This window comes from Astyanax mexicanus, chromosome 13, assembly GCF_023375975.1.
Source record: "Astyanax mexicanus isolate ESR-SI-001 chromosome 13, AstMex3_surface, whole genome shotgun sequence".
Classification (NCBI taxonomy): Eukaryota; Metazoa; Chordata; class Actinopteri; order Characiformes; family Acestrorhamphidae; genus Astyanax; species Astyanax mexicanus.
In genome coordinates this window covers 27,781,660-27,800,675 of record NC_064420.1, presented here as the reverse complement: position 1 = coordinate 27,800,675, position 19,016 = coordinate 27,781,660, and the positions used below count along the sequence as shown (strand labels likewise).

The window sequence follows — 19,016 nt, the reverse complement described above, 5'->3', positions numbered from 1 at the left end:
CTGAACTCCCGGTTTGTCTGCTCTGCTGGTTAAAATGGCCAGGTCGGGAGAAACTGGAACAGTAAACCAATTATATTCCTCATCGCTGCTCAGCGATTCCCAAACACTCGGCTCTTTTCACAGCGCGGCGGGCGCCGATTGGCTGCGGTGTGGCTCACGTGCTCACGCGCTGCGTGGGTGGGCGGCAGCGGCAGCAGCAGCAGCAGCAGCAACAGAGAGGCAGCAGCAGCGGCAGCAGCTCCTCTGCAGTAGTGTGTGCGTGTGCGCGTGCGTGCGTATGCGTGCGTGTGTGTATGCATGTACGTACGTATGCGTGTGCGAATGTGTGTGCGCGCCTATGTGTATGTGTGTGTGGACCCCGCAGTGTGAACCCGCTCTGCAGCTCCGCGCCGCTTCCCAGCATGGGCGACAAGAAAAGCCCATCCAGGTACTTCCTCCGACCGCGACGGCTCTCCCGAACCCGTGTAGCGGGAGGCGCAGCTCGTCGACGGCGGCCAGAGTCTCCGCGGCTCTCGGCGTCCTCGCTGAAATAGAGATAAAACAGCTCGCTAAAAGCGCAGCCATGGCGGACCGCAGCCGTGCCTTATTCCTAGCAGCTCCCACTTTTAGACAAAGGAATGTCAGGATACGCCTCGGCTCTGCCGCTCCTTTGTGTTTTTACTCGCGGACCGCTCGAATTCGTGATGTCCGTACGCGACTTTATCGTTAGCGTCGCGTCGGTTGTATCGTAGGACGTCGTAAGTTGTGGTTTAATCGGAGCTAACGCAGCTAACGATACTTCTTCTCTCTGGGGGTGAACTGACTGGGCGCTGCTGCTTCACTAGCGTTAGCTTCTAACGCTGTAGCTACACTAATGAGGAGCGGCGGTGGCAGCTAGGGGTGGGCGATATCATCAAATTAATAATGTGTCACGATATTTAAAGACACTTTGACCATTAAATAAATTGGAGTGGCTTGCTAGCTCATTAACCTAGCTGTCTACATTGCTTTAATTAGGGGCAGTGTACAGAAAAATAGGTTAGCTAACGCTAGCTGTTAGCTGGGGTAGCTTGCGTTAACTAACATAGCAAAGCTAGTTAGCTAGCTAGCGTTAGCTAACCTATCTGACATCTAGAGGTGGGTGATGCCTGCGAAGCTAGTTTGGCTAGTTAGGTTAACAAGGTTAATTTAAATACTTAGCTAACCTAGCTAACACAATGTAAAAGATTAATAAAACAGTATTTTGGTAATGTGTTGTAGGTTAAATGTTTTTGACCTAATACAGAAATAGAATCAATCATCTCATAGTTAATTCTGGGGTGGATGATATTATTTTGACATGCACACAAAATAGGTTAATTGGCAGCAGTGGCAACACACAGCTCTGTTAAAAAAAAAAAAAAAAGAGACCACTTCAGTTTCTGAATCAGTTTTTATGATTTTGCTATTTATAGGTATATGTTTAAGTAAAATGAACGTTGAGTGTCTAAACTACCAAATAAAAAATTCAATACAAATATTGTCATTTAGAGCATTTATTTGCAGAAAATGAGAAATGGCTGACATAACAAAAAAGAATAATGCAAAGAAAACAAGTTAATATTCAAGATGTTTTAAGAGTTCAAAAATCAATATTTGGTGGAATAAGCCTGTTTTTTAATCACAGTTTTCATGCATCTTGGCATGTTCTCTTTCACCAGTCTTACATACTGATTTTGGATAACTTTATGCCACTCCTGGTGGAAAAATTCAAGCAGTTCAGTTGGGTTTGATGGCTTGTGATAATCAATCTTCCGCTTGATTATATTCCAGAGGTTTTCAATTTGGTAAAATCAAATAAACTCATCATTTTTAAGTGTTTTTGTTCCCCCAAAGCTGCTAATCTTCTTTTCCATGCTTATTAGCTAGCCTGTTACTCTTTTAATTAAATGTGCATTTTGGCAGTGTTTTGTAGATACTGACTATATATCCGCAATAAGCTCAGAAAGGGTATCTAAACTGCATAGAAGCCCATTTCTGCCACCTGGGAAAAAATAAGAATCATAATTACGAGATACAAAGTCATAATTACGACTTAATAGAGGACCCTTATTTTTTTCCCCCGGTGGCAAATATGGGCTTCCATAATACTGTGCAACACTCTTAAGAAAAAAAAAAGATTGATCTTTTTGATTATTGATTGAGTGTTGGTGGTGGGTGATGTTGTGTATGATAGTTTATCCTAACAGTACACAGTGAACTAAACAATCCTTTTTATGACCCCCTCCTACCAACAGGCCAAAAAGACAAGGCAAGCCATCTGCAGACGACGGACTGTGGGACTGTAGCGTCTGCACATTCAAAAACAGCGCTGAGGCTTTCAAATGCAGCATGTGTGATGTGCGCAAAGGCACATCTACAAGGTAAAGCTTACATCTCAGCTAGGGCTGAACTTATATATATGTGTTTAAACTTAAATTTTTATTTGCCCTAAATTAATCTTATGTTTATTTTATTTTTTTAAGGGTTTTCAGTGTGCATGCTTGCATTAATAATCATTGAATATTATTATTTCACTCTTTACTTTTTTAAGAGCTCAGAACTATTTCTGAATATTGATGCCAAATTAAAAATTAAATAAGATAAATTCAGTGAACAGATTATTTATGTTTTCTTATTCTTATTGTGGGCAGATGACTAAATATTTTAAGGTTAAAATCCTTGTGTCATGCAAATGAGACTTACAATTCCAAAACTTGTACTTTAACATTTTATTCGAGAAATTGGCAGAAAATGTGCTATAGAACATAAAATATTTAATTAAAGCATTTGAATTGTCAAAGTGGGTTGACAGAATAGAACCGAGCTGTAGGCGCAAAAAAGACACCCTTAAATCAGCTAGTTTTAACTCCAGCACTAACCCAACACTCCTTCATTTACACACTGTCCTGCAGGGGCGTAGCAGCAAATTCTGGGCCTGTACACTCTCAATGTCTGTGGGCCCCTATCCATGCCGGTACACAAGGAACGTGAGCGAAAAAAATAATAATCAGGATTTTCATGGGCCCCTTTCCCTACTCGGGCCCTGGGTATTCAGGTCTGCTTTTCCCCCCACTACCATTCCCATGCTGTCCTGTGATGGCCTTTTCAGTATATGTCGCTTAGGAACTTTATAGAAATGAAGGACACAGTGCTTTAAGGAATTTTTCCACAGCTTTTAAAGGGTCTGTGACAAATACTTCATTTGGGATAAAATCACACAGTATACACTTCAAGGCATTATTTTGCAGCAAAAAAAATACTTCATTGCTAAAAGGTAACATCTGTTTTATGTTGTAGTAACCCTTTACCCGAAGTGGTGTATTAATGTCTGTGCTTAGTTGGTGATATATATTATATGTCAATACAGGGGTTATCATTAAATATATTTAAAAATATTGAGAAAAGCTAGGCGATATAATGGTTGTTTAGAAAAAAAAAATTCAGAAAAGATTTTTTTTTTTTTTTTTAAATGCAATCAGAGCTTTGAATAGGATATCTTGAAGTGAGGCTTGAAACACAACCACTGTCTGCCACCAACCTTCATCTGTGTTAAATTACTTGTTTACATGAATCTTTTTTTTAATAGTAAAAATTGCACTATTTCAGTGTATTGATAAGGGACTGATTTGGAAATTCTGAGCTGATATCCGATATTACACATGTATATATTGGCAGATATACATATTCATAACTTGGAGAGATTAGACACCCCGGTATAACTTTAGAAACAAATGTAACATTTATATGTTTTGCAGTTTAGCTTTCATACAACTGCATGCAAAAAAAGGAAAGGTGTCTGCTGAAGTTTTTCACATTTTTTGGTTTTATGTTTATTTAGTTAACAGGTCCGACCTTACACAGCTTAAAACATTCTTTTTTAATGATCAATTTAAATAATACAATAGCTCTATGAAAATGGATCTATTGAAACTATTAATCATTGCATTTTAATGTAGCATAATCTGTGTCGGCTTGTTGTAGTAGAGCAGCCAGGGTTGTTTGGTTCTTTTTCCACGTACAATAAAAATTGTCAGCAAGTATGAAATATCCACACATAATCAGTTATTGACCAATGCCGATATAATTTCGGTGTCATCTTGCATTCCTAATATTGCTTTTTTCTTATACCCTAATTGCATTGCAAGATAAATTATTAAAATTATTTACTGACTGTAGCAACAGGCTGTGATGTTAATTTAAGACAAAATAAACAAGATTTTTTTTATGAGATTTAAAAGCATCTGCAGCAGTGCATAGGAATGAAGATGCAACACATACGGTGCTAACACTAGTGCATTTCGAAGTGTGTGGTCAACAGGCTCTCCATACGATACGGTAGCATAACAGCACTATAATGCTACAATGAAAACCACACACTCACAGATACTTGCGCTACAAGTGCTTTTGTATAGCACCCAGTTACATCGTGCAGAGCTAGCACTGTAAATGCTGCAGCTTCATCACCCAGAAATAGGTCTATGCTTCCAATCTTTAGATGCCTGTAGGCAGGTTTTTAGCTGCAGGTTTCCTGCTGTAGAAGGGCTGTGTCCCACACGTTACACTTCTATACTTACTACATTCCCAATGTGGAAGTGTGTGAATTGGTACGCAGTGCTCGGTTTCAGTGGATGAAACCGATGAACAATGTTGTGCAAATGATGTATTTCTGTAATCAGTGATCATCGATTTTGTGAAGAAGTGGATGTTGAATCTGTGCCGTCATGCTCATTTAGTCACAATATAAGGATTTGATTTGTTGATTTTAGCTATTTATCTCTCTTTCTTCTGATCAGTGGCAGCCTCAGGTCACATGACTGTGTTCAAGTCAAACAGGCTTTTGAAAACGCAGGCGGTCCAGCCTAGAGCCCACACTGCTGCTGCTCAGACAGTTTGGACAGGAGGCGTCCTGCTGGAAACAAAAGGAGCAGGACGGCAGCCATGAAGCAGGCTGTACCTGCAGCAAAATGAGACTCGTGCCTCTGTGATCTGTTGGACAGGGTTTTTATTTAACCACTATTACCAGAAATGGCACATGAACTGGCAGATGCCACTGTTTTATTTTTTTATAGACACGCTTTTGTTTAGAGTGTACAGGAAGCCTTGGTAGAATTCAAATGACAGCCATTCCCTCTTTTCCCAGAATACACACAAACTAACATGCAACCAGATTACTTGTGTGTTATCATACAAGCTGGATTGCTTTCCTTAAGTACAGCATAAATTAGGATTGCTATCTTTTAAAGGTGGGTGGTATGAAGTCAATTTTTTAATCCTGGTATTTTCTGTAAATCAAGTAATAATGATATGAACTATGAATATCTCCTTCAAATAGCTATGTTTTAGGGAGATATATTATTCCAAAAATAATTGAACAATACTGAATATTGTCACAATCATGATGTTACAGTATCATTTATTATAATGTAATAGCCTTGTTATGCATTAATACCCTTTTCTAAAGAGTAGATAACTTGCAATTTATGTTTAGACATTGTAGAAAATTGACAAATGTCCTGAAATCAATGACTAAAACATACAAAATAAAAGCACTGTATTTGAAAAGCCCTAAAATATATAGGCAAGGCAAGTTTATTTATATAGCACCTTTCATACACAACGGTCATTCAAAGTGCTTTACAAACTAGAAAATACACAGAGAAGTCAAATAAAAAAAACATGTAAAAGATTAACAGTAAAAATGGAAATAAAAACTAAAATAAGAATAAAGCATGATTGATTCAAACATGATTAAAACAAAGAGAATTAAATTAAAAACATGTAAAAGAACAACAAGGAATTGGAAATGAAAATAAAATAAGAATAAAGCATGAATAAAACATGATATAAAAGTGCCGTTACAGAATAAAGTGGGCGGAGCTGCAGTGTTTTAAGCTGAGCTGAAAGCCTGATCAAACATGTAGGTTTTCAGTCTGGATTTAAACGTGTTTAGTGTTGGAGCTCTTCTAATGCTCTCTGTTAACTGGTTCCATTTAAGAGCAGCGCAATAGCTAAACGCTACCTCTCCGTGTTTAGTTTTTACTTTAGGCAGCTCTAACTGACCAGTTCCTGATGATCTGAGAGTTCTGCTCGGCTCATATTGCTGGAGAACATCAGATAAATATGCTGGTCCTGCACTATTAAGACATTTATAGACCAGTAAAAGTACCTTAAAGTCTATTCTGTAACATACTGGTATCCAGTGCAGGGATTTAAGGATAGGGGTGATGTGCTCCCTTCTTTTACTTCTAGTCAAAACTCTGGCTGCTGCATTCTGAATCAGCTGAAGCTGTTTGATGGTCTTTTTTGGTAGTCCAGTTAGGAGTCCATTACAGTAATCAATCCTACTAGAAATAAAGGCGTGGATGAGTTTTCTCCAGGCCTGCTTTAGACAGAAAATCTCTGATCTTATTGATGTTCTTGAGGTGATAAAATGCTGATTTGGTGACGGCTTTGACATGACTGTTAAAAGTGAGATCAGAGTCCATTTGTACACCAAGATTACGCACTAGTTCTTTAGATTTTAGGCTTTTTGAATCTCATTACTATTCCCAAATAAAATAATCTCTGTTTTATCTTTATTTAACTGCAGAAAGTTCTGTCCCATCCATTTATTTATCTGCTCAAGGCATTTACACAGTGAGTCAAAGGCTAACATAATTTACTGTTGAAGATATTAAGGTCAGCAAAATGATTAAGGTCATATCCATAAATTGTACTATAAGTCAATAAAGCAATTATAGTAACAGGCCTAACTACCCAAACCTTCTGTGCAACATTGGAATACCTGGTATTTATTCTTAAAATGATTATAGAACGATTATTACATCAATGTAAGAAGTAGTACATTCATAATTACAATTATAGGTAAAAAAAATCATAAGGCAGATAGATTTTTCCTGGCTTGCTAAATAAGATTTAACACATATTAGGTTTTGTCTTTCCTGGTCTTGCTCAACATTTCTGATAAATCTGTTTTGTCCAACGGAGTGAAATGAAAAGAAAGCAAAGGAATAGTGTGTGTGCCAGCAGAGCACAGCTGGCAAAACAGAATGTCTTTGTGATGCTTCATGCGTGTGGCAAGCGACACACTCCCTTAGCGTGTGGCCGCTGCTTTTTTTCCCCACACACAGTCGTATAATAAAGGCTTCAATGATTATCACAGTACCTTCAATTGTCGCTTTTCATGGAAAATGTGATTTTGATTAGATCATTTAAACTGTTAAAGCTGATGTTTAACTTGTCCTGGGGGCAGCACTGCTTGAGGTTTTTCTATTTTTGGCTTTAAGATGGTTTCTATACTAGAAACAGGAACATGTCCAAAATCACAGCTTAGCATGACTGGAGCACTGATAGGCTTTCAGGTAGTGTTGGGGATGGGACAAGACCCAAACAATCTGAACCAGAACTAATGTAAAGTCAGCATGGAATAGCTTAGGGATCAGTTGGATAAAAAGGCGTGCCATTATTTCTTTATTTATTTTTGAAGAAGAAATCTTTGGCCATCATTTCATAGAATGTCCATTTTGAAGGGTGCCAGAGATGAAATCACAGAGCACAATATTGTCACAATACATTGCCCATGATGTTGTGGTTCTCCAGTACTCAATATAGTTCATGGTAGGGCCACACGATATATTTAAGCATCGTCATTACAATGTGCACATACGCAATAGTAAATTCACTGGATGTGCAATGTCATTTATGGCAATTAAATCAAACTTGACACAAGAAGAATGAACAGCGCTGTCTCTGTGTCTGTGTGAGTAACGCTGCTGCTGCCTGAGAAGCACGAGGGGGAGAGGGTGTAAACAAGAGGTAACCACGGCCTCCACATGGCTGAGCACGTACTTGAAAACGCACGTGTCGAAAGCCGTGCACCTCAGTCCGGCACTGTTTTGCAGAAATATTTTCCAGTCACAGCTGAATTCACGCTTTTAATTCCAAACAAACGCCCTTATTTACCTTTTAAAAAGCTATTTAAATGGCCAGATAAAGGGCCGACTATTGCTGTTTGGCTGTTTTCCTCTGTTTTAAATGATTGGCTGACTCAAGCGCTGACTCTGCTCTCAGTCGGTCCAGTCAGTCGTTTTTTTTTCCTTCCCCCAAAATATCGTGCAGCCCTATTAGTTACACAAAATTTGAAAACTAATATTCTTTCCCATGGGTATCCACTCTTATTTTGATGAGCTCCACTACAAGATGTTTAGATTTGATGCCACGAATCAACACAGTATGATACGATCAAAATCATATTTAATATTGAGATATATCGTATAGGTCGAGCTTACATCAATACGTGACATCAAATATATATATATATATATATATATATATATATATATATATATATATATATATATATATATATATTTATTTATTTATTTTTTTTTTTTTTATTTTTTTTTTACTGAAACATAGGTGCTCTAATATCAAGATATATGTTTCGTTTAAAATAATAGATATTCGATGTCGCATATTGATACGATAACCTCGAAATTATTTATCTCTATTAATATACTGTCCACCTCTGGTGAAGACTAGCGCACACCTCCTCCACCTTTTATAGAAATGCTCCTAATGCCTCATCACTGGGTAGCCAGTTTGCCCCAAGGAAAGCGCCAGATCCCCAGCTTTAATACCCCAGCTAACATCACATTAGGAATTATACAGACAAACAAACCACTTCCAAGAGAAACAGTTCTCCTCCCTCGGACTCCGGCTTCTGATGGCAAGCAGAATGAACCGGCATTCAACCAGCGGTCCTTGGTTCATAGTGACAGCACTTTGGAAAAATCTTGTTACATTGAATCTGCTTAATACCACCCAGTGCTAATTAATGAAAAAAGTAAATCTCAATCTGCAGTTTGACTTAAGGTTTAACCTGCAGTCTCTCTCAATTTAAAGCCGTGTTTTTATAGTACCTCGATATAGAGAAGTGGGTGAAGATTGATTGAGGCTGTCAGGCTGCTGTCTGCAAGACAGGTTGTTGGAGAAGACTTTGCTTATAAGATGAACGTGTCATGGCATAAATTACAGACTAGAGGAATGACCCTCGCTGTGATCAGCTTGCAGTATTGTTTTTACAGGGCATTACTCACCAACATAGTCAGGTGCATGAGCAGATAGACAGTGCTGCCTCTCTTTCTCTTCAGTTGAAGTCTGTCTGTCTCCTAATGTAGACATCAGTTGGTTGAATTCAAATGTCGGTTGAATAAATGTATTTATGTAGACAGCATAACTGACAGTGTTTCATGGCGTTTAGATTATTTATGTTATGTTCACTTTGTTAAATATCAGACAATCTAAACTCTAGTATGCAGAACTCTTTCTGATAACAGCACTCGGTCAGCAGAATAAAACGTTGAGAAAGCGCATAGCTTTGCTTACTTGTCCAGACGCAATAATTTTGTAATACAGTCATATGAAAAAGTTTGGGCACCCCTATTAGTTCTAAATATTTGGGTGTTTGCAACAGCCATTTCAGTTTGATATAGCTAATAACTGATGGACACAGTAATATTTCAGGATTGAAATGAGGTTTATTGTACTAACAGAAAATGTGCAATATGCATTAAACCAAAATTTGCATTTAAACCAGAAGCACACCTCAGGCGACTCTGTTTGTGGCGTGCTTGCAGAAATGGCTTCTTTCGCATCACTCTCTCATACAGCTTCACCTTATTTGCCTCTCAGAGTAATACTTTGACTTTTATTTCACCAGAAGAGACTCGAGACTTGACTCGGACTCCTGCCCAAAGACTTGTGAGCATCTCTGGCTTGTGAGCATCTTATACCGTCATTAACCTGAACGGAAGTGTGATGTTGAGTGCGAGGTGGAGCTAAAAAAAGGAAAAAAACGAATATCCAAATACCAAAATGAAAAACCGAATACCTACTTAACGGACGAATATCCGAATACCCAATTATTTGGGTCCAGCCCTACTAATGAGGGATTTTCTTTCAAACAAGACATGAACTCAGTAAGCCGTAGAAAGAGATTGAAATTTTGGAATTGGATTTTAATCCTGACTGGTGTGCTGAAATGTGCCAAGGAAAGTCTTGGAGCGCTGCTGGTGTGCATACCTCCATTTAAAAACAGTTGCTTTGAATTTTTGAATGCTGTAAGATGCATATGGTGTTGGGAAAGATTGACAAAAAAAACTAAATTGTGTTTATTTATTCACAGTTATATTGGTCAGTCTCTCACATAGTAATTTGGTGTACACACTGAAAATGATGCGACCGGAAGCTATTCATTTCTAATGAAAACTCTAAATAAAAGTTAGTACAAATGATGTGACAATGGGCAGAGTTTCACATGATGCAATTTATGAGCAAAGTAATGTGGTGTTTTCTATTGAAGACTGAGCTGGTTGCTTCATGCGTTATCTCTATCTCCACCATTGTGAAATGGTGATCCGTGGAGTGTAAGTGGCATTATTTTCCTCTCAATCTGACTGCACAAACAATTATGGCATTTATAAGCGCACATTTCTTGTGCAAGATTAAATTTTTCAGTGAAAACATTGGTCTGATTTATTGATTTTGTACACGCTCTTTATAAACTAAAGTACAGTGAACTGTCCTGGTATTTTCTTGGCATTAATGAAACCTAAGTCTAACCTAAACTAGAGTTCATAAACCCCCAGAGACGATGAGAAAGCAATGATCTGTTCAGTGAGAGATGAAGAGTCCCTAAACAGTGCACAGCTTTAGTAACATTCAAGGTAATTCTAGACTGGAAGGCTCGTATAGTGATTTGGTAAGTCTCTGAAATTATCACGTAGCAATTCAGTAAGACTTAATTTATGGGTTAGTTAATGATTAACAGACAGACTAACAGACAGACTGACAGACTGCCCAAAACGCAATCCCCAAATGTGTTTTAGATGAAAATCCAAGATAGAGGTAAGTGCAGTTCTGTATAATGCCAGATTGGCAGAGTCTAAGAATCACTTTGTTGTGTGGCAGCCTGGGATTGGGTCCATATTTCTTTCAAATGGTCTAAATATTGCATTTTCTGCTGGATTTTGAAACTTTTTAGTCTAAACCAAGCAAAAGAAATAAGAAACACTCCCAAACACTCACACAAAGCAATCCAGACTGTTCTCATACAGAGTTCCCCAATGGTGGAACAAACTACCTTCCACTACCAGATCAGGAGAATCTCTCGCTATCTTTAAGAGACTCCTGAAGACAGAGCTCTTCAAAGAGCACTTACTCTCCTAACACCTCTAACAAACTAACTAATTCTAACCTCATTTCCTTCTTCCTCTTCTCTACTCCTCTATCCCATTATTTCCCTCTGACCTCCTTAAGGCCCTATCTATAGATGCTTTATTTTTAACTTCTATTATTTTTGTACTTAACCTCTTCTATTATTTGCACTTCAATATTGTAAGTCGCTTTGGACAAAAGCGTCTGCCAAATGTAATGTAAAAAGAACACTGAATACCAAACACTGTTCGCATAACAATTCATTAGGGCTTGTGTGGTTATCTGTTACCATTGTGCTAATATTTTAAGGCTGCAACACTTGTGTTTTTGGTAAGTTTCTGAAATGTTCACATGGGATAATTCAATAAGTCACTAGTAATAAGCTCATGTAGTAATTCTGTAAGGCTTGTGTGGTAATTTGATAAGGCTCTGTAACGCTGTCATGTTGTAATTGTGTTAGGCTTCTGCAATGCTCACATTGTAATTTGATCAGGCTCTGTAATGCTCTTGTGGCTGAATGTGAGGAGTGAGGGCTTTACAACTGGTAACCTATCAAGCATTTAAATGAGATAATTTGCCTCTGAAAAGAAATGTAACTATTAGAGTCTGTGAAGGTTTATTGTTTCTGTATTTTTATCTAGTATTCTGAGCTGCACTACCGAGCTGGCTTTGTTCAAATAGCTTTTATTGGGTGCCTCTGAAATGAGCAACACGCACAGTTTTCTCCTTTGTTCACTTTCCAAGATGTTCAACATTGCCTTTGTGAAGCAGATTTCTTCCTAATAGCTTGGCTCTTCAGTAGAGTAGATCAAAAGGGTGAATATGCTGTGGTGCTAAACAGGAGGGCTTTAGTGTTCTCAGCCAGACATTTTTGGATGCAACAACCAGAAACAAAGCCGTCAGATTCTTCTCCCATTACATTCAGAACTGAACCTTTTCTTTGTGAAACCACAAGGCTGTTAACTGTTGAAGTTATCACAGCAGGAGCTGGAAACAGCCTTTTTTCCCTCGTTTGTTGTCAGCAAATATGTTTTACTCCAGTATTCCAGCTATTGTGTCATTAGAATAACGGTTGGAAATAATTAGCCTACAAAAACAAGTCATTAGCAGAATATTAATCCTCCTAATTAAGTCTAGGTAACAGAAATTCACATAATACAAAACTAATGATGACACAAAACAGCTGGCATGCACCTTTTGGAAAAGGCGACTTTTTTTTGTTTTGTGTTGCATTTTAAACATAAATAAGCTGATAATGGTAAGACTTGTACATTGTTTGCATAATGTTTGTTTACTGCAGCTTGATGGAATATGCTCCATCATTAACGATAATATTATTTTGAATCTGATATAACTGGTGAGATTTGCTCGGGGTGTTCTTCTATTTTTGTGTTTGTTTAATATTGTAAAATATGTATTATCAACCATATTTTAAAAAATAATTAGTAATTGAATGTTTGTGCATTTAGAAATTTGCAACTTTGATAAATAACTTCCTAACCCATCTTATTCAAAGGACCCATATAATACTTTTTCTTTCTTTTATTATTTCTTTGAAGTCACTTTGTGATTGTGCGGTTATGATAATACATTTTTACGCAGCTATTAATTTATTTTTTTTAATTCCCTTACTCTTATGAATTAAACAGGCTGTTTGTTACTGCATGTTTAAGACAGATTTCAGATAAATGAGCCCTGTTCTGATTGGCTGTGTTGTGCCTGATTCACTGAAACAGTGAGAACTGTCAACTGCAATGGGAATGGACAGGAGTATGTACATATTGAATAGTAATAGTTAACTTAATGTTAAAATGTTGCTGATGAGATTATTAATGGCCACAGAACAATAATTGTTAGGTGTACAATTAGTCTGTTTTTGACTTGGCATGCAATATATGGCCATGACCTCAATTGTTTTTGCTGACCTTGAGTTTTTAGTCTAAAAACTTTTTTTTTATTTTTAGGATATTTAGACCCAAATTCCAACGGCCTATATTCTTTATCAAAAAAAAAAAAAGAAAACTCTCAGCCCATTTGAAAAGGTGTAATTATTATGATATTATATAATCATTATTTTATGCAACTGATTGTCTTAAAATGCAATATTTATTTTATCACAATTACTTCTGTATACTTGCAATATATTTTAGTATATAATTCAAACAAATATAGTTATTGTGACACATTGATGTAGGATCTTATCATTTTCATGTATTTTAAAGTGAGAGAGTAGATTATTGGGGAAGGGAATGGGCCCTATGTATAACCCCAACTGAAGGTGTTAAATAAAACAAATTTTATTAGTGGTGTGCCAAATTGTATCGTACCCAGTATATTTTAACAGAGTAATGCTGTGATTTTTAAAAATCCATATCTAGATTATAGGGATTGCTGTGTTTTTGTGTAATAGTTTGCAGTTTGAGTGTGCATTAAATATTCTGCACATTTTGCTAGATATTTTTGCTACATTATGTATTATTATTATTATTATTATTATTATTATTATTATTATTTAATACAAAATTAAAGTCGTGAGAAGTTACTGATGTTTACAAAATAGTCAAACATGTAAAGATTTTTTTTTTCTGGTGAATGTTTAAAGCTTATTATATATTTTTTTTTGTTGAAAATGACAAAATTCAGCAACTCAAGAAGGCTGCCATGTTCCAGATGTTTCCTAATTAGAGCTGGGCAATATTGTTTTTTTTTTTTTTTTAAGATAAAAAATCTTGATGTTCTTCAAATATGAGTGATTCTCAAATATGATTTAAAAACACCATTGTGTAGCACCATTTAATGTGATGCACAAGCTAATGTGTATTACATTTAATTTAATTTTAATAGTAAGCAGCCCCCTTCAACCTTAAATGCAGCTTTTATATTAAACACTGTGCAATGAAATAGCCTCCATTTTTTCAGTTTAGAAAATGTCTATCTGCTGCATTCCTTTGGCGGCTTCTGTATGTAAAGATGTATAATGTTTATTATCCCATTTTGAAAATTGCATTAAAACAGTAATTCGCTTAATAATAATAATTTTATTAACCTTGCAGCCTTAAGCCTAACCCATTACTTGCTGTGGTATACGGATATGTTGTTTTCCTTTCGTTTCTGAAATAAAAGGGTGTCCTGCAACTTTTGACTCACCCTGTATATTCTTGAAATTAATAGAATACACAAGAATGCATAAGAATATTATCGCAAATATTGAAACATTGTAATTTTATTTTAAGGCCAAAATGCCCAATCCTAATTTCAATACAGCAAGGGGGAAGTCTTCCATAATAAAGGATCCTTTAAACATGCGTTTCATTACTCCTTCAGGAAACCTCGGATAAACTCTCAACTCGTGGCCCAGCAGGTAGCTCAACAGTACGCCACTCCTCCCCCAGCCAAGAAAGAGAGGAGGGACAGAACCGACCGAGACCAGCCCGACGACGACCACTACGACATGGACAACTCTGACTCAGACAGGCTGAGCAGCGTCCACCCCGACTCGGACCAGCCAGACAGGCTGGGCCTGGAGAGCAGCCAGTCCGAGAGAGGACACATGCACAAGGACAGGCGACAGGAGCGTGTTGGACTGGAAAAGCCTCAGCAGCTCCATGTGGACAGGAGGCCTGAAAGAGCAGGCCTAACCCAAGAGCTGCTGCAGCACGAGGGAGCGCAGCGAGAGAACCCGCACAGGGAACTGATGGACAAGCTTCAGCCGCAAAGGCAGCTCACGGACAAGGAGCTTCCTCTTACAGGAGGGCCTGGGATGCAGCCGGCCGAAAGGATGCGTGCCGAGAAAGAAGGACTGAAGAAGGGCAAATTGGAGAGGACTATGGCGGACAAACAGAAGGAGAAAGAAAAGGGGGCTGCGCCCAACAAAAAGCCGGCAACAGCCAAAAAGATCAAGTAAGTCATGGTCTTCAGTAGCAGATGTTGTGGACAGGGATTAATCTAAAAGCATTGTGTATCACCGTCTGTATGCATTACCTTTAATTCTCTTTCTTTTAATTTTATTTAAAAAAATTAATTCAGCTTCTCATATATCCTTCCCAGGCCCAAGCTCATTCACAAAGGTCCTCCAAGTGAGAGAAACAGCACCAAGTCTGGCAAGTCAACCACAAAGAGCAACAGACAACTTATTTCAAGGTACGTATGTCTCCTAAAGGAACACCACACCTGCATTAAAGTTCTGCTGTCATGCTGCTATCATATTATGAGATTACACTATTTATTAGAATTGATTTAAATGCTCAAATCAGCTTCTGGTGTCTACTTACAAAGCTTTAGTGTACTTAACACCGTGTAAACCTACATGAGATTCACCTACTGGAAGGTCTTGTTTGTATTGGAAACACCTACCTAGCTCCACCTCGCCAGTGTGCAGTTAGAGACTTTAACCCACACACAGTTTTTCCATCCCTGGCTCCTCACCAATTGCCAGGGAGGACTTGCAGTGGTTGTAATGATGGCAGAAATACGTTTAAGATGGCCATAGAGAAAGAAAGAAAAAAATCAGTGCTCTTCTGCACATGTGCAAAAATGTTGACTGTTGTCCTTATAACATAAGATTTAACCCTCCTGCTATCTTCAAATTTACTAATGCCTTTATTCTCTGGGTCGACATGGTCCCAGCAATTTAAACATCCAGACAATTAATATCATTACATTTAAATAAACATATTAGCAAAGTTTATTTGAGGTTACTTCAGGTTTATTTGACATTATTACAATGTTATATTAGTATTATGTAAGTATTATTAGTATTGTGTTGTTAAATTAGGGCTTAAAGGGAAGGAACATTTAGAGAAAGATTAAAAAACTGAATGTCATAGTGACCTCAACATTATTACCACATAAGTGTGTAAAAAAAATAGATATTGCTTATATTTTATGCATAGTAAACAGCCTTTACAAATCCGACATTGAAATGAAAACATTGAAACATTTTATTTTTTACGTATTGTTTTGATAAAATTAAGAAAAAACAATAAATATGAATCACAATACTAATGTTAACCATTTTTTCAGAGACTTTAAACATTGAGTGGGGTCAAATTGACCCAAAAGATAAAAGGAGAGTTAAAGGCAATTCATTTTGTCTATAAATGAAGTAGGAATGCACAGAAATAATGTGCTACCTTTTTCACTATTGCCTAGATCATAGAGCCTTAATGTATTTTTATTTGCTTTTCAAAGACAAATCATTTAGCACAATATAACTTAAAATAGCTAGGTCCTTGTTCTGTATTTAATTAGGTTTCACTTTTGAACACCAGAAGTGCTTTTTTGCAATTGCAATGCATATTAAAGTTAAAAGTGTGAAATTCTGCCTTCTCTGTGTAATTTAGTGTTTCGCTTTTGCCTTCCAGGCCCAAGCTGAAGAACATCGACCGCAGCTCAGCACAGCAGTTGGCCATAACCGTGGGAAACGTTACGGTCATCATCACAGACTTTAAGGAGAAGACTCGCTCCTCCTCCACCTCCTCCTGCACTGTGACCTCCAGCGCTGGCTCCGAACAGCAGCACATGAGCTCCAGTTCCGAGAGCACGGAAAAGGGCTCCTCCCGCGCCTCCACGCCACGCCGAGACCTCTCCTCTGGACACAACGAGGTCCTGTGAGCTGGTGGAGGTCCAGGGCCTTCACGCTCACCTTCACAGTGCACACCTATAACTTATACTTACCATACAAGGATGAAGGATCATTGTCATGCATGGAGACTGTTTACATCTCGATATTCTGCCACACACTGGTCTGTGGTACGACAGACAGACTTTTTCCCCTGAGAGAACTGTAGATTCATATGTTGTGCAGTCAGCATTACTGAGTGGAAGAAGTTGAAACCCACTGTATATTTTGAGCCTTAGGTCTCCGGTTTTGCAAATTGTTCCTCTCTACTGGAAACGTTGCCTGGTGATTCTCCCAGCACTCACCCAAACGATAATAATATTTGATCACTGCATCTGTTGGATAGCAAGCTTCACAGTTGAAAGCACCATATAGTAGCACCAAAAGGCAGGCGATTACTTTTTTCTTTTTCTTTTTTTCAAAGTAATGCCTGTATATGTACTGTATAACTGCCATAATAAGGACAAATAATACTGTACATGTGATTACACCTCAGTAATTATATAAATTGGAAATTTACACAAACCGTGAACAAATGTGGGAAGTTTTTGCTAACAGTTTTCGTTCAAATGGGCATGTATAGCTATTAAATCAGTCACACCAATGTAACATTTTGAGAATAACGACAATATTCAGCAAAAGCCATTTTTATAGTGATATGTTTTTGTAAATCTATCACTAATCAGAACCCACTGTCCGTTTATTGGGAAGCATTCTTCCAAATGCTATTGATAAACTATTGGCTGTTGCAGAGCTTTTTATGTGGCACGTGGTCACAACTCTTGACTTTTATTAGTAAGCAACAATCAAAACTTCGTCCACTTCATTGCCTCAAAGCATCACAAATCTATTGATGTGATCTTTTTAGATGAAATGTTTTATTAGTGTATTTATTTTGTGCAAGCGATTCTGTTCTTGTGTACGATAGGTAACCTTAATTTACTATGTAAAGATGGTTACATATAATGAATACTTGTCTTAATATGGATTATCCCTTTGTTCATTTGTGGTGTATTGTATTTTCCACAGTTCCTTTCTTGTACCTTTGGCATATCCCAGTAATTGTGTGTTACAACAATAGCTATTATCACGTGCACTATTTCTCTCAATGCTGCTTGGTCATTTCCTCAGACTGAAGTCTGTATTGATGAATTCTGCTTGTAGCCTAGTCTTCATTTCAAATAAAGTTACTACATTTCTTTCATCCAACATATCCCAGACTTTCTGCCTGCCAGCATAGGAGGAGGAAGCCATTACAACTATCACTATCCCACCATCACTACTACTACTACTACTGCTACTGCTGCTGATCCTTATTTCATTCGATCCACCAGATGTCAGTGGTTCTCAAAATTTATAGACCATGTACCACCCAAACTTACAAATGCCTACAAGTTATTTACAGGATCATGCAACACGAGAATGCTTATATATGGATGTATAAGGATGGTTGATTATCATTTCTATTCAGTGCAATATGTTACCACTAAGATATTGCAAAAAGATTAAGACAGACAGTGAACTATAGTGTCTGCATGGCAACCCTCTTGAACCCTAGGTTAATTGTTCAGTTAATAATTGCAATGCAGAAACAATTATTAATTACTGTTAAATGTTTGGTTGGGCATATATTGTTGAGTTCCACAGGGTTCTGCAGCAGATTTTCTGAGGTCATCGGGCATACCACTAGCGGTGCATGTCCCTCAGTTTATTCCTTATGTTTATATGCAGTAGCGTTCTAAACCAACAGCAAAATTCTCTACAACTGAACTAAATGTGAGGGTCTGTGTCTGGGCAAATGTATTGTGTTGATGTTACCACATAAGGATTCTGTGTTCAGCTGCTTCCCAGAAATTTGGATTACCCACTGGCCCAAACAATGTGCCAGATTCATCCATCAAATACAATTTATTCTCCCTTTTCTACTGCACATTTACTGAGAGCTGTTACTGTAAATCATAACCAAGCACTACAAGCACTACTACAGTTGTTGTCAGTCATTTTCCCCTGGACAATCGGTGTTATTGCTCTGTTCCAGCTCTCAACAAAGTGTTCCTTTTAAAGAGACTCAGTTATGTGAGAATGCTTTTTTGTACTTTTATATTTTATTGCACAAAAAAAAAACCCAATTCTACATATAACAGCTACATTATTTTCTAGGATCCAAGCACCACAGGCA

At 37.6% G+C, this 19,016-nt stretch overlaps 1 protein-coding gene across 1 annotated transcript; it reads left to right on the top strand.

Moving 5' to 3' along the window:
- The first annotated feature begins 219 nt into the window (after window positions 1–219).
- rybpa (RING1 and YY1 binding protein a) lies at window positions 220–18,046 on the top strand. Its single transcript, XM_007256350.4, has 5 exons — window positions 220–427; window positions 2,256–2,381; window positions 14,542–15,117; window positions 15,265–15,357; window positions 16,581–18,046. Exons 1-5 carry the CDS (start codon window positions 294–296, stop codon window positions 16,828–16,830), a joined length of 1,179 nt encoding a protein of 392 aa, XP_007256412.2. The 5' UTR covers window positions 220–293; the 3' UTR covers window positions 16,831–18,046.
- Window positions 18,047–19,016: the final 970 nt, after the last annotated feature.